Here is a 14,327-nt window from a genome sequence, read left to right on the forward strand (position 1 = left end):
CCAGCTACACTATTTTTTTTCCTTTTCCTTTGCAGTGCTGGGAATGGAAACCAGGACCTTCTGCATGGTAGACAAGTGCTGTAGCACTTAGGCCTAGCTTACAGCCCCACAATGGAAGATTCTAGGCAGGGGCTCCACCCCCTAGCCACACCCCAAGCCTACAACCCATCACTAGAAGATTCTAGGCAGGGGATCCACCCCCTAGACACCCCACAAGCCCCTAACTGGGAGAGTTACTCTACCCCTGGGTCACACCCCACACTTTTTATACCCTGATGCTCTGCACTGTCCACCTTCTTTGCTCAAACCCAGTAAGTACTAAGGTGTACCTCCCAAGTGAGGACAGACACCATGTGACTGCCTAGACTTACCCATGCAGACATACCAGGCTGGCCCCAGACCTAAGTATCATCAGGCTGTAGTGTCCTCTCACAGCAGAACCTTTGCTGGAGGTGTCTGTCTGGGGTACTGTGTGCTCTGCACCTCAGCCCCTCAGTCATGGCTGGTTCTTTATGATTGGGGTTGGGGTACAGACTCTCAAACTCTCTGATTTGGGATCCAGGATAAGAGGTTGGCTACCTTATCCCAGGCAGTCACAGGTTATGTTTGTTCCATGCCCAGGTTCTCAGTTAGTGGGGATTGAGGGTGCATTCAACTCGCTCTTTGATGGCTTCCTGCTGAAGCCCACGTTCCTGCAGAAGTAAAGACACCTGCCAGAGGCTGGTGTGCAGTGAGATATGGCATGGGGTGCAGTCTAGGTGGTAATCTCTAGATAGCAGGACTCCATCCCCACACCCCTAGGGAACAGAAGGAACCACCAGCCCTGCTTGGAGAAGCTTCCAGTAATGGGGATTAGGAGGATGTGGTGTCATGCATGCTGGGCTGTGGCTGGCCCTCTGTCACCATAGCCCTGGCCTCCAGAGCCCACAAGTTCTTTCTCAGAGGCCCTGTCCCTGTAGGAACCTAAAGAAATTCTGGAGCTGGCATTGTGAGCAGTGTGTGCCCTGCACGTTGAACACAAGAGTTGAAAGTGGCTCAAGGGCTTGGAGGGCACATGTGACATGGACTGCCCCTTCTGCCTGGGCACACACAAGGTGTGTATATCCTCATCTCCAAGGAGTACACTTCAGTGGCACCTTCTGTCGGGCCAAACAGATGCCACATCCATGCACATTTACCGGAGCCCTGCGTGCTTGATCCCCATACATGTGACCCTCAATCACAGTACTCTGAGCCCATGAGCCCTGCACCCTGAAAACCTGAGCCTGTGCACCCCTTACCATGAGCCCCACACCCCATCCCCAGAAGCTCACACACACACACACACACACACACACACACACACACACACACACACACCACAAGTGCGGCCTCTGCTGCTTCTGTATCACCATGCACACTTTGAGGGCTGGCTCGGCTGCTGGCTGGAGACCATGTCACTGTGGAGGCCATGGGGCTAGTTGTAGGACTGGCTGATGGGTGAGGAGGACAGATGGTACCCTGGAAGACCCTCTGAGGAACTGTGCATGTGCATGGCTGCAGGTGACCTGCTACTGCAGGCAGTGACCTGCACTGAGCATCTGGAGGAGGCCCCAGCACATGAATCCCCATGCCCCCTACACATCCTATCCCCAGGAGAGTTTTTCTCACTTTCAGAGCAGGGTGGAACCTTGACCTCAAGCAAGCAGGAGCTGTAGCCCTTGGCACTGCAGTACAGACCCTGGACAATGGCAGGGACTGTGCCCAGGGTGGCTCCTTCCTGCAGAGTTCTAACCTCATAAGCACAGGTATTTGTTCCTTCCTGGGCTTGTAGTGGTCATGACTTTCACAGCAGCAGCTCCCCTGGCTTCTTTCAATGGGTGAGACCTCCCTGTGGGCTCAGGACCAACCAATGGTCCCCTTAGCCACCTCTGCAGAGCCATATGGCTGTGCAAAACAAAGATTCCAGAGAGCATTTTTCTCCATGTTTCCTGAGTGGTTTTTTTGGTCCCAGGCCTGGGTCCTGGGGAGCAGGTGTGCCTGTCCAGGCCCCATTGCATGCCTCTGAAGGGATCCAGGCCACCTTGAGCACATCCTACTTTCCTGAGAAGGGCATTCATGCATGTGGAGACTCCAAGCTGCCCAGAGGACCTTCCAGGCCTCCCTTCCCTAGCAAGGAGACCAGCACCTTTGCATGCTTCTGGGGAGCTGCTGCTTAACCTTCTCTGAGGAATTTCTGCTCCATCAATACCCTCCCTTTGAAGCTGTTTGGAAGGTAGGTTTTTTGTTTTTTTTGTTTGTTTGTTTTTCTATTTATATGCATAGTTAACTATTGACCCCAGGCCTCAGGGTCCCTCTATCATTTTCTACAAGAGTCCTAGCCAGCCAGGTATTGCCAATTCCTGAGTCTCAAGTCAGCAGCAGATTCAAAAGTCCTTCCCCAGGGAAGAGGACCTAGTCACATGCATTGTGGTTTACACAGCAACACACAAAGCTGCTTTGAATTGTGTAAATTAATTAATTAATTGTGATTCTTAGCCAGGCAGTTGTGGCCCATGCCTTTAATTCATGCATGTCCTCTAAAGACATGACTTACTCCCCTTTGTGAACGACAGAGCAGAATTTACCTAGAAGTGTATCCTTCTCCATTAAGTTAAACCCAGTTGTCACAGAGAATTCGGGATTCCTACTCCCTAGTTTCAGAGGAATGAACTAAAAATAGTTAACAGTGAATCCCACTACAGAAGAGCATTTCAGGACACAGACTGCTGTAACAGCCTGCAGTGGCTGCACTACAGACTTGCTATGTGTGACACCCTTTTTCACCCAGGGTCTCCAGGGACCTCAGTCCTGGCAGCCACCACCTCCCATGGCTTTCGCGCCTCCTCTTCCCCAGCAGTCAGCCCCTTTCCTGGGGACAACTGCTCCCCTCCTCCAGCCTCTGCCTGCACTGCAGCCCTGCGCCCAGGCCCAGGCCTCCCGTGACAGCGGGAGGTGGTGGCTTCTTCCCGGGGTCGCCTGAAGCCGCCGCTGACTCCGCAATCCCCGCCTTTCCCGGGCCAGACACCAGGGTGCATCCGGGGCCACCGCCTCCCGGCCCTGGACCGCCTCGTGCCCCTCTGCTGCCCGCCATGGCCAACAGCGCCAGCGCGACCCACAGTGGCTGGAGGCAGTGATCCTAACCCAGGCAGCTAGGGGACTCCCATACCCCCACCTCTCCACAACCCCCAATCACACACATACACCCACAGCGGGACCAGCCACTTGGCGCCTGCGCAGTGCCTCTGCGAGGCCGACAGTCACACAACCTGGGCCTTCCTACAAGTACCGGCTGCACCACTGCAAATAGAGCTAGCTGAGTGGGTGCAGCCATGGGTCCAGGCCGCCTAAGTAGGCGAGGCATGATGGAGTCTGGAGAGGGTGGGACGCCACCTGTTGTGACTTCGTGGTAGCGTCGGGGAAGGCGAGGCTGAGAGAGAGGCAGACACATAGGTCACAGAATTGGAGCACTCTGAGGGCTGGATGGAAGGCTTTAAGGTTAAGAGCTCTGCTTAAGCAGAGGAAAAGCCATAGCCCAGGTAGACATGGGAAGTGCATTTCCACACAGATTGGTAGTCGCCCTTTTCTGAGGCTGCACCCGGGGAGGGCTTCAGAGAAGGCTGGAGCACCTCCAGAGCTGCTGGGCATACAGGAGAAGGATTCTGAGAGTGCGCGTTAGCACTTGTCCTGATGGGCCAGAAGGATACTTTAGTTGCATCAAGTGAATGCAAAAGACTTTGGGCAAAAGCCTGTAACTGTCGCATCCTTGCCTTGGAGGCTTGACCTACAAAGCCCCAAAGAAGCATGGCTACACTTGTTTTGAAAAGGCTGTTACAATCCACCACTGTCTTCCTACCATGTGTCTAAGGGCAGCCATGGCCTATGGGTCCTGTCTGAAAAATGTGCCGGGGTAAAGGTGGCACAGAACTCAGTGGTCAAACGTGACAATCAGTGCATTCTTGTGTAGCTGCCTAACCTCCTGCCTGTACATATTCCCTGGAGTCCTTAAAAAGCCAGAAAGACTCCTCCCCTTCCCTTCTCTGTTCTCTCTCCCTTTCTCCCTCTCTCTCTCTCTCTCTCTCTTCTCTCTCTCTCTCTCTCTCTCTCTCTCTCTCTCTCTCTCTCTCTCTCTCTCTCTCTCTCTCTCTCTCCCCTCTCTCTCCCCTCTCTGCACCTGCTTCTTCTACAGGCCTGGTTCTTTTGTGTCCCGTCCCCCACCCCCAGCCCTTCTCTGCTTCTCCTAATAAAGCTCTGATACTGGATAACTGCATGGTAACCAGTGCTGCTAGTCATTTTTTAAAAAACCACAAAGTAAGATCTTATTAATCTTAGATGAAATTTACACTTCAGGTTTCTGAGAGATGTATTCAGAAATGGAATGAATGCACATCTCTTTGTAGGAACTTCAGTGAGACCCTGTTTTTTCTTTCTTTGGTTGGTTATCTTTTTAGAGGCAGACAAGATCCAAATATGTATGTCTGGCTATCCTGACCCCATTTCATAGACAAGGCTGGCCTCCAACTGAATGAGATTCATCTGCCTTTGCTTCCTGAGTGCTAGGAATGAAGGTATCATACAATACACAAAGCTTGCCAATCTTTCTTTGTAGTTAGTATTGTTCATACAGTTTCTCTGACGTGTACTTAGTATGTTGACTTGTTTGCTTCCTCTCTCTATATGTGTGTTAATAGTCATTTCTCTTGGAAGGGTAAGTTTTATTCCAAGGACCAAGAAATGACATGTGAATTTTCTTTTCAATTTCCCTCTAAACTGACTTGGTGATTATATTAGAAATTATCTGTCATGGAATAAGTGTGGGAAGCATGCAATTATATGATTATATTATCAAAGAAATATACATTTACATTGTGATCACTGTCACTCTTTCTGTTTTACACATGTATGGGATCTTTTAGAATGCAGTGACCTATGACGATGTGCTTGGGAGAAGTGGGCTTTGCTGGATCCTTCCCAGAAGAGTCTCCACAAAGATGTGATGCTGGAGACCTACAAGAACCTCACTGCTATAGGTAAGACGGTGGATTTTCCTTCAACATTTAAAATAAGGGGACAATGTTCTTTTGGTTTTTGATGCTCTTCTGTAATTTGGATCAATAAAGGTGAAAAATGTGGTGATTAAGTCAGACATGGTTTTTAAGTAAATTGCATGAAGTAGGTTAAATTTTGCATAATATCCAATAATAAATCAAACATTTTCTAGTATTATCTTTTAGGCAACAAATGGAAAGACCAAAAAACATTGATCTAAAAGACATGAAAGGTAATTTTTATGTGCAAACTAATACAAATGTCCCACAGAATAATTTGGGTTTTTTGGGGGGAGGGGTGTTTTGTTTTGTTTTTCAAGATAGGGTTTCTCTGTGATAAAGTCCTGGTTGTCCTGGAAATTACTTTGTAGACCAGGCTGTCCTTGAATTCCATATAAAAATTTTAATTTGCCCTGGAAATTCTATGAAAAGCAACAGTGTAAATGATCACAGCTTTCAGTGTATTGATGATTACCTAAATTCTCACATCACTGTGTACCTCAGTGTTAGGTAGCTGATCTCTGTTTACAACGCATTCCTCTCAGAAAGAAGACAATGAAATAATCCCTTAACAGATGTCACCATTTTAATCATAGCCTCATGAGAGCTAGACTATAGAACTGTCAATATGTTCAGTTCGATACCACTCAGGTATAGGAAAAGGCATACCTGTTGATTGGATGATAGGTATATGTCCAAAATCTTCTAATAACCAAATACTCCTTGGTGAAGCTAGTGTTACTGACATACTTGTGGGGAGTTACCAAAGGTTAGTGATAGAGTCAGTAGAGTCAGGTTTTGGGTTTTTTTTTTTTTTCTTTCTTTCTTTCTTTTTTTTTTTTTTTTTTTTGGTTTTTCGAGATATGGTTTCTCGGTGTAGTTTTGGTGCCTGTCATGGATCTCACTCTGTAGACCAGACTGGCCTTGAACTCACAGAAATCTGCCTGGCTCTGCCTTGCGCGTGCTGGGATTAAAGTATGCACCACCACCGCCTGGCTGATAGGTCAGTTTATGAGAATTAAGAAAATTGTTGAGGAGAAAGCTGAATACCTTTACCACATCCCTTTGTGGAATAAAAAAATATACTTTGGGAATGCAATATGGAAACTTTTGTTATTCTTTCTTTAATGGTATACCATATATCACTCTGGAAACAGGTCAAGTGCTCATAAGTGATATGGAAAAAAAAGCAATGTATTTCTCTCATACACAGAACAATTAGAAGATATGTAGTAGCCCCTATGTAGTCTTTCTGAATGTAATATAAGCTTACAGATAATAGCTTTTCAAACATCATTGGAAATACATCAACAAACTCACATCACAGAAAAGCCCTTTAAAAACAAAAAGTGTGTAAATTCTTCTGTTTGTTCTGGTTCACTTTGCAAATGTAATATGACTCAATATAAGAAAATGTTATGAATTGAATCAGTGTGGTAAAGTTCTGAGTTCTTCCAGTTTTTTTCAATTATATGAAAAAACTCATAAGAATAAGGATAAAGTACATGAAAAGTGACCCACGTACTAAAGACTCTGACAATCACTGGTATTTTAAACACGCAAAAGAGCCCATAATAAAGAGGGACCCTGTGGATATAAACAACATGGTAGAGCCTTAACTTCTGACTCCTCTTTGCATTAGATAAAAGTGTAAAATTAAGTCAAAGAGATGAAAACATTCAGCAGAGTAATGAATTTGTTATAGCATTTACATGTGCCAATTATCTTCACAAGCATGAAGGAAGTTCTACTGGAAAAAACCCTGTGAATGTAATAACAAAATACATTAAAAAAACAAACAAACAAACAAACAAAAACATGTACTGGAGAGAAGCCCTATGAATGTAATCAAAGTGATAAAGCCTTTTCACAACAGTCATCTCAGAGTTCACAAAACAACTCATAATGGAGTGAAATCCTACAAAGTAGTCAATGTGGGAAAGCCTTCCCAGGCTCCAAAAACACAAAAACCCAAACTGGAGGAAAACCCTCTGAATGTAATCAATGTGGGAGAGCCTTTGCACAAGAAAGTCATCTCCAAATCCATAAAAGAACTCATCTGGGAGAGAAACCCTACAAATGAAAGCAATGTGGTAACAGCCTTTGCATGTCACAATTACCTTCAAAGGCATGAGAGAATTCATAATAGATAGTAACCCTTTGAATGTAATCAATGTCATAACGCCTTTGCATTTCATCACAGCCTTTGAATCCATGAACAAGTTCATCCATGAGTAAAGCCTGAAGTGTGGAATGAATCTGTTAAAGCCTCCATAAATACAGCAGTCTTTGATGAAATGAGAGAACTCATATTGGAGGGTGATCTGAGTATAAAGGGTTTGGTAAGATCTTTAGCTGACACATTTACATTTAGTTACACGAGATTATTGTTGAGAAAAATATCTGACAAGTGTCAACAACCTACTCAAGGATTATGAGGTCCCTCTTTATTTTGTCTGCACCTACAAACCAACCCATGGACAAAACCCTGAGAATTTAGTCAGTAAGCCAAACCTTTAAGATATCACCTTTCCCATCAATTATCCAGAGTAAACTTTATGGATGTGTACTAGTGTCTTCTCTCCCTGTGGTAAAACAGTGTCTCAGGCACCTTATAAAAGGGCTTCATTTGGCTTATGGTTCCAGAGTGAAACAGGACCATAGTGAGAGAGGAATGGTAACAAGTGTCAGACATGACAGGTGAAGCAGGAAGCCTGGAGCTCACAACCTCGACCTGAAGTTTGGAGCCCAGAGTGGGAACTGGAAATGGTGTGAGGGTTTAAAACCACAAAGCCCACAACCAGTGACATCTTTCCTCTACAGTGTGGCATTTTCTAAACTTTTCCAAATGATAACAACAACTGAGAAGTATTGAGTCTCTGACTTAGAAGCACAAATGCTTGCTTTCTGTGATTAGAACCAATCCATGACTTAACAAAACTCTGTACAAAAGCCTTTACAAGCCTCAACATCTGGGTCACATGAAGAATGCTTACAAAGTAAAAATGGTCATGAGTGAAAATGTTTGTTTAATGCATTGTTTTAATTTTGTTTCATTATGACAGTGTGACTTTAGATATCTGCATGTGTTTGATGGTTCCCAAGAGCAGCAGACAGTGGAGTTTTCCTAGATTTCTAACAGGAATTACAGGAAGCTGTGAAAAACTTCACCTGAGTTATGGGTATGGAACTTGTCTTAACTGCTTGGTCCTGTCTTGATCTCTTAAATATTTAAAGCCTTTATATATCATGGGTTTTTTGGGGGGGCAGGAGAGGGAATAGCAGAGTACTCATGCATGAGAAAAATCCTGTTCATGTAAACAATATGGTAAAACTTTAGACATCAAGGTTGTCTTCAGTCTCAAGGAAAAACTCTTGCTGCATCTATTTTTCACCATAGCCTTGAGGAAAGTAAATTATTTGCCAGGTTTGTTCAACTTTGATGGTGGAGGACCCAGTATTGTGGTTTGTATTTCTAACCTTTTGCAGTAGGTATTGAAGTGTTCTGTATATGTGGCAAACCCACTTATTGAAGTTTATTTAGTGGTTCACATGTTCTTTCTTTGACTTCTGTTCATCTGTTGTTGTGCCTTCACTTGATGATAGGTATTTTCTGCTGAAATATATAAAATGGGATGTCCGTTATTGATGTGGTCTATTGTTTACTAAGTATCAGACAGTGTGTGATCAGGATTAAGGTGTCTGTGAAAGGGTGGTGGGTTGTTACTGCTTTTAGTTTTCCTATTTTCACAAATTCCCAACAGATGTTCTTTGTTATCCCAGCTTGGATGTCAGTAATTAGTCAGGGATACATTTGAATTCATGATTCTCATGTGTCAGCCTACTGAGTACAAGTCCAAGGGTAGATGTACCCTGGATGTGTGCTTTTATATCAACGTGTTTCAAGAATGTTAATGTTGAAATGCTTAATAGAAGAGAATATATGAAACTTTATGTGTCAACAGGAGCACAGGACAATTTGAATAATGAATCCTATTCTCTCTCTCTCTCCTCCCTCCCTCCTTTCTTTCTTTTTCTTTCTTTCTTTCTTTCTTTCTTTCTTTCTTTCTTTCTTTCTTTCTTTCTTTCTTTCTTTCTTTCTTTCTTTCTTTCTGTTTTTTTGGGGGTTTTTTTTGTTTGTTTGTTTGTTTTTTGAGACAGGGTTTCTCTGTGTAGCTTTGTGCCTTTCCTGGAACTCACTTGGTAGCCCAGGTTGGCCTCGAACTCACAGAGATCCACCTGGCTCTGCCTCCCATGTGCTGGGATTAAAGGCGTGCGCCACCGCCGCCACCACCACCACCGCAGCCACCTATTCAATAGCCATGAATCCTATTTATAAATGAATATGGTATTTATACTGCCATCTATTTTTTTTTTGGATTGTGTTAGTTTATTCTGAGGAATAAACACTTGTTCATAACACTTTCACAGAACTGCAAATTAATGCCAGAGAATATTATTAGTGGGTAAAGTTGGTTGCTGTTAAGCCTGATGACCTGAGTTGAATCTCTGTGAGACCACTCCTCCTCCTCCAAGCTTTTCTCTTATTTTTGTACTTAGGCTGTGGAATGTGCACAACCAAGCACCAGCCCATAGAAAAAGAATTCTTAAAACCAAATAAGGCCAGTGAGATCACTTGTAACTGAACTTGACTACCTACGTTTGATTGCCAGAAGTCACATAAAGGAGTAACTGTCAATTGTAATTTGTCCTATAAGGGTTTCGTGCACATCATGGCACACATGTACAGAGTTAAAAGAGTTTAAAAAGTTAAAACTAACAAAACTAAGAAAATAATCAAAATTTTGAAAACATATGGAATGATATAACAATTAAAATTAATATACTGTACCATTTTAAGAAGAGTTGCTGTTCTTCAAAACAGTGATGGTTCCTGTTTAAAATTTGCATTATCATTTCATTCTCTGGTTCAGATAGATCCTCTAAGCAGCATATCCCAACGGGGCATAGTGATGTATGATTTCAACCACAGCATTGGGGATACAGAGTCAGCAGGATGTCTCACATTGAGGCCAGCAGGGCCCATATAATGAGTTCTAGGATAGCCATGGCTATCAAGAAAGATTCTATCTCAAAAATTTGCCCCTCAAAAAAAATTTAAGAAGAAAAATATCATAACTAAAATTGTGGAAGTTTTCTTATATAGTCTGATAGACTACTCAACAAAGCCTTTAATTGTCTTTATCATATCAAGAAAAGTATGTTAACCATGACAATGAGAAGTAATGTAGAGTGTCCATTCACAGAAAGCTAGAAATTCATTGAATCCTCCCATGGCCATGTAGCAGGGCCTTTCATTACCTTCAAGTGCTAGATGACAGGAGTAATAAGACATCTTCATCTTCTGCAGCTGTAGCTGGAGTTTTCCTGGTCCTGCCTGACCCACGGTCAGGACAAATTTCTCTCACCTGCCAGTCCCACAGCCTCTTAGACCCAACCGAGTAAACACAGAGACTTACACTTACAAACTGTATGGCCGCAGCAGGCTTCTTATTATCTAGATCTTATAACTTAACCCATTTCTATCAATCTATAAGTTGCCACGTGGCTCGTGGCTTACCAGTATCTTAACATCTTCTCATGGCAGTGCCTGACAGCGTGTCCCTGACTTTCCACTTTCCAGAATTCTCCTCTCTTCTTGTCCCGCCTATACTTCCTGCCTGACTACTGGCAATCAGTGTTTTATTTATTAACCAATCAGAGCAACACATTTAACATACAAAACATCTCACAGCACGCAGTATAATGACCTATTTGTTATTTGGAGAGTCGGGTCAGTAGTAATGCTCCTGTTAGGTATCAAAGTTTGGTTCCTACAACCCATGTCAGATGGCTCAGAGCCACCTGTAATTCAAGGTCCAGAAGAGAGGATGTATTCTTTTGGCCTCCTTTGACACCAGGTATGTAAATGGTGTACTAATATATAGGTGACTTCATGTTGGAAAACAAGGTTGACTTCATACATGTGTTACTTAATTTAGGTATATAAGTTTTGGAGTGTGTACACCAATTTAATGCCAGGAACCAGTGGAGGCAAGAGGTTGGCAGATCCACCAATCTCACAGGAGAAATGTGCACTGTTGCTCTCTAATCACAATCATATTGAGACATTCTTAGCTTGTCATATAGTTTTAGAAACAGCTTTTCTTTTATAAATAGTTGGGAGTTTTCTTTCAGTGTGTTGAATTTATCCTGAAAATTGAATATGGCCAACATCTTAATATTGATTCATCATGTTCAGAAGGATCATCAAATGAATCCCCATTTAATTAGTTCTTTTATTATTTGTGACTATGTGAATGAGTTTTAGTTTATAGCATGAAATATACTTTAGGACTTGACAGGTGTGTACTCTTCTTGGGGATGACCTGTGTTCACATCCCAATACCCATGTTTGGAGGCTCATATGTACCTGCAACTCCAGATTCAAGGAATCTGACAAACTTTTCTCAAGTGTCACCTGTATGTACATGAAAGACATTCTTTCACACATACAAACACATTTGAAAGTAGAATTAGAATTTTTTTTTAATGTACTTATGGCTTATAAAGCAATTGGCGTAAAACAAATTGCTTTAGGTGTATAATACAAATCATACAAATTTTCTTTTAAAACCTGCTATCTTTTCTATTGGTTTTTAAAGGTTTGTATTACCTTACCTCATTGTGATACAAAATTATGACTATTAATCACAGAAAATATAAAATAACTTCTAAGTGACCACAAAAGGTAGCATTCCCATTATCATAAGATAACAAAATAGATTTTATTAGTTAAAATGATTATCTGCAATGCTGAATTAATAGAGTTATCAAGTAAGTCTCAAATTTTGGAAGAACCCCACAAACACACCATTTGTATGACTGGTAGAGTACTAGACTGCACACAGTGTGAGTGCTGGGCTGTGCTTTGTTCTCATTGTTGATTTATTAAAATCTTGGACTTCTTTGTTTAAAGGACTATGATATATTTGTAGGTTTGTGTCTCTCTTCAGTGGTGCTGTCCATGTTACATTTTAAAAAATTATACATCTAATTATTCATTGTTCTTTTTCCAGAAAAAGATGGACTTTCATGTATTTTTATATTTTGAAAATTGGCTATAGTAACTTCTTAGTCCCTTGAAATTTGTTGGTTTGGGGGAGTTTCTGTAGAGAAATAGTTGTATTTTTATTTTCTCAATCTCAGTGGCTTCCAGTTGCCCATTTCTCAGCATATCTGGATTTCCTAATTTTTCTATTAATTAAATTTATTCACTAATTTTATGTCCCAGCTGCAGTTTCCCCTCCCTTTTCTCCTTCCATCCCTCTCTCCACCTCCCTCGCCCTCCACTGACTCCTGTTTCTGTTCAGAAAGGGGCAGGCCTCCCATGGGTGTCAGCACAGCATGGCATATCAAATTGAGGTAGGACAAAGCTCCTCCCCTTTTTATTGTCAGCCCTCTCAGCTTCCAGTTCCTTTTGGAATGGTCCATTAAGATTGGTGTAGAGCTTACAATAGCTTTTGATATCCAAAGTCCTATATATCTTTCTGCATTCTTCAAAAATACAACATTTTCAGATTATTACAGCAATATCCTCATTTTAAGGATACCAAATTTGTTCTAGATTGCTTCTTTGTTGCTACGATTAATCTCTGATGCTATGATTAAATACTTTTATTAAAAGCAATCGAGGTGATACATAAGCATACTTAGCTGACACTGCCAGGGCACATCCAATCATTGAGAAAAATATTTAGGCTAGTAACTGAAGGTAAAATCATTGCAAAACATTGCTTGGTGGTGTGTTCTCTTGCCTGGTTATAGTCTTATGCTCAACTAGCTCTCTTGCCTAGGGACATTTCCATACTCAGCAGTTAGACCTTCTGACTGAATCAACAATCAAGGTAATAATCGCTCAGGCATAGGCACAGGTGATTCTGATCTGTGCCAGGCCTCAACTGATAGTCCTCAGATCATGCGAGGGTATGTAACAAGGACAGTTGAAGCTAACTAGGATACACAGAAATTTAGGTATAAGAACATTTAACAACTCAAAATCAATGTATTAACCATTTTCATCATTAAAGTAGCAAAACCACAAGCAATCATAGCAAAATTTAAAAACACAGATATGCTAAGAAATGAGAAAAGGGAAGCTACTGATGATAAGAAAAAAGATAAAACTATTTCTTTACAAAAAGTCCCCCCACACAACAAATTTATAGAAAGTAACAAGATATGGTACCCAATTTTCAGAATACAAAGTTACATGATAGTCCATCATTTTGGGGAGATGCTGCAAGCCACAGGGAAACCTAATGGAATTCAGCTACTATCACAAAAGCTACTACTCGGAAAAGTCAAGGACTTCTCCAAAGGTTAAGCCATGGCTTAAGAAGTCTTGGTGACATTTTAGCTTTTGTGTATATACATTAGTTGGTTCCTAAAATGATTTTCTTGTGTGCTTCCAAGAACTCCTTATCAGTGTATTTATCTAAAATGCCTATCAAGCATCCAAGGCCAAACAACACCTGTCTCCTAGGTCAGTCGGATAGCTTTATTTCTTGTGCAGTTTAGGGTGAGACTTTACTAATAGACCCCTAACTTCTTAACTAACCACTTCTAGGAATGTAGATGGAGCACATAGATCCCCTTTTTGATATAACTGGTCATTAAAACTCAGTTGACCTCTTTTTTTAAATTTTATAATTTAATTTAATTTTATATATGAATCTACCAGGTTGAGCTGAATCCCCAGTGGAGTCTTTGCCCTGGAGATGGGAATGGGCGGTGGGCTGGGGGGAAGGCAGGGGGTGGGGACAGGACGGGGGAGGACAGGGGAACCCATGGCTGATACCACTCCCGTTTTGGGTTGTAAAAGAAAGCCTGATGGTCACTGCCTGAGGCAAATTCTTATCTACCTTTAAGACCTTGTAGAATTCAAGCCTGGTGACCTTGCTTGGCCACAGGATTGCTATTGCTTGGGCTTATAACTGGATTCCTGAGAGACTTGGAGAGAACTGAGAGTCTGGGAACTGAGAGAGCAAAGGAGGATTTTGACTAGAGAACTTGAGGACAAGACAGAGAAAAGAGAACAGAAGAAGTAGATGGGTAAGAACTGAAGAGGAACAGGCTAGATGGGAAGAACTAGAAGGGCTAAAAGAGAGTACTAGGAACAAGATGGAGGATGAGGAAGAGCCAGATGGGGAAGAACAAGGTAAGGAAGAACAAGACAAGAAAGAAAGAGATGGGAGAGGA

At 42.3% G+C, this 14,327-nt stretch overlaps 1 protein-coding gene across 2 annotated transcripts in view; it reads right to left on the bottom strand.

Moving 5' to 3' along the window:
• Positions 1-6,047: 6,047 nt before the first annotated feature.
• LOC118585421 (zinc finger protein 431-like) overlaps positions 6,048-14,327 on the bottom strand; it is a 37,796-nt gene continuing 29,516 nt past the window's right edge. The window contains exon 4 of one of the 2 annotated variants that reach the window (XM_036189966.1): positions 6,048-6,828. In XM_036189966.1, the coding sequence (XP_036045859.1) occupies positions 6,723-6,828 (106 nt within the window). In that variant the 3' untranslated portion in view covers positions 6,048-6,722. Of the gene's footprint in view, positions 6,829-7,042; positions 8,683-14,327 lie in introns of those variants that run through there. The other variant, XM_036189967.1, reaches the window with a different exon arrangement.

The sequence above is a fragment of the Onychomys torridus genome, chromosome 6 (assembly GCF_903995425.1).
Source record: "Onychomys torridus chromosome 6, mOncTor1.1, whole genome shotgun sequence".
Lineage (NCBI taxonomy): Eukaryota > Metazoa > Chordata > Mammalia > Rodentia > Cricetidae > Onychomys > Onychomys torridus.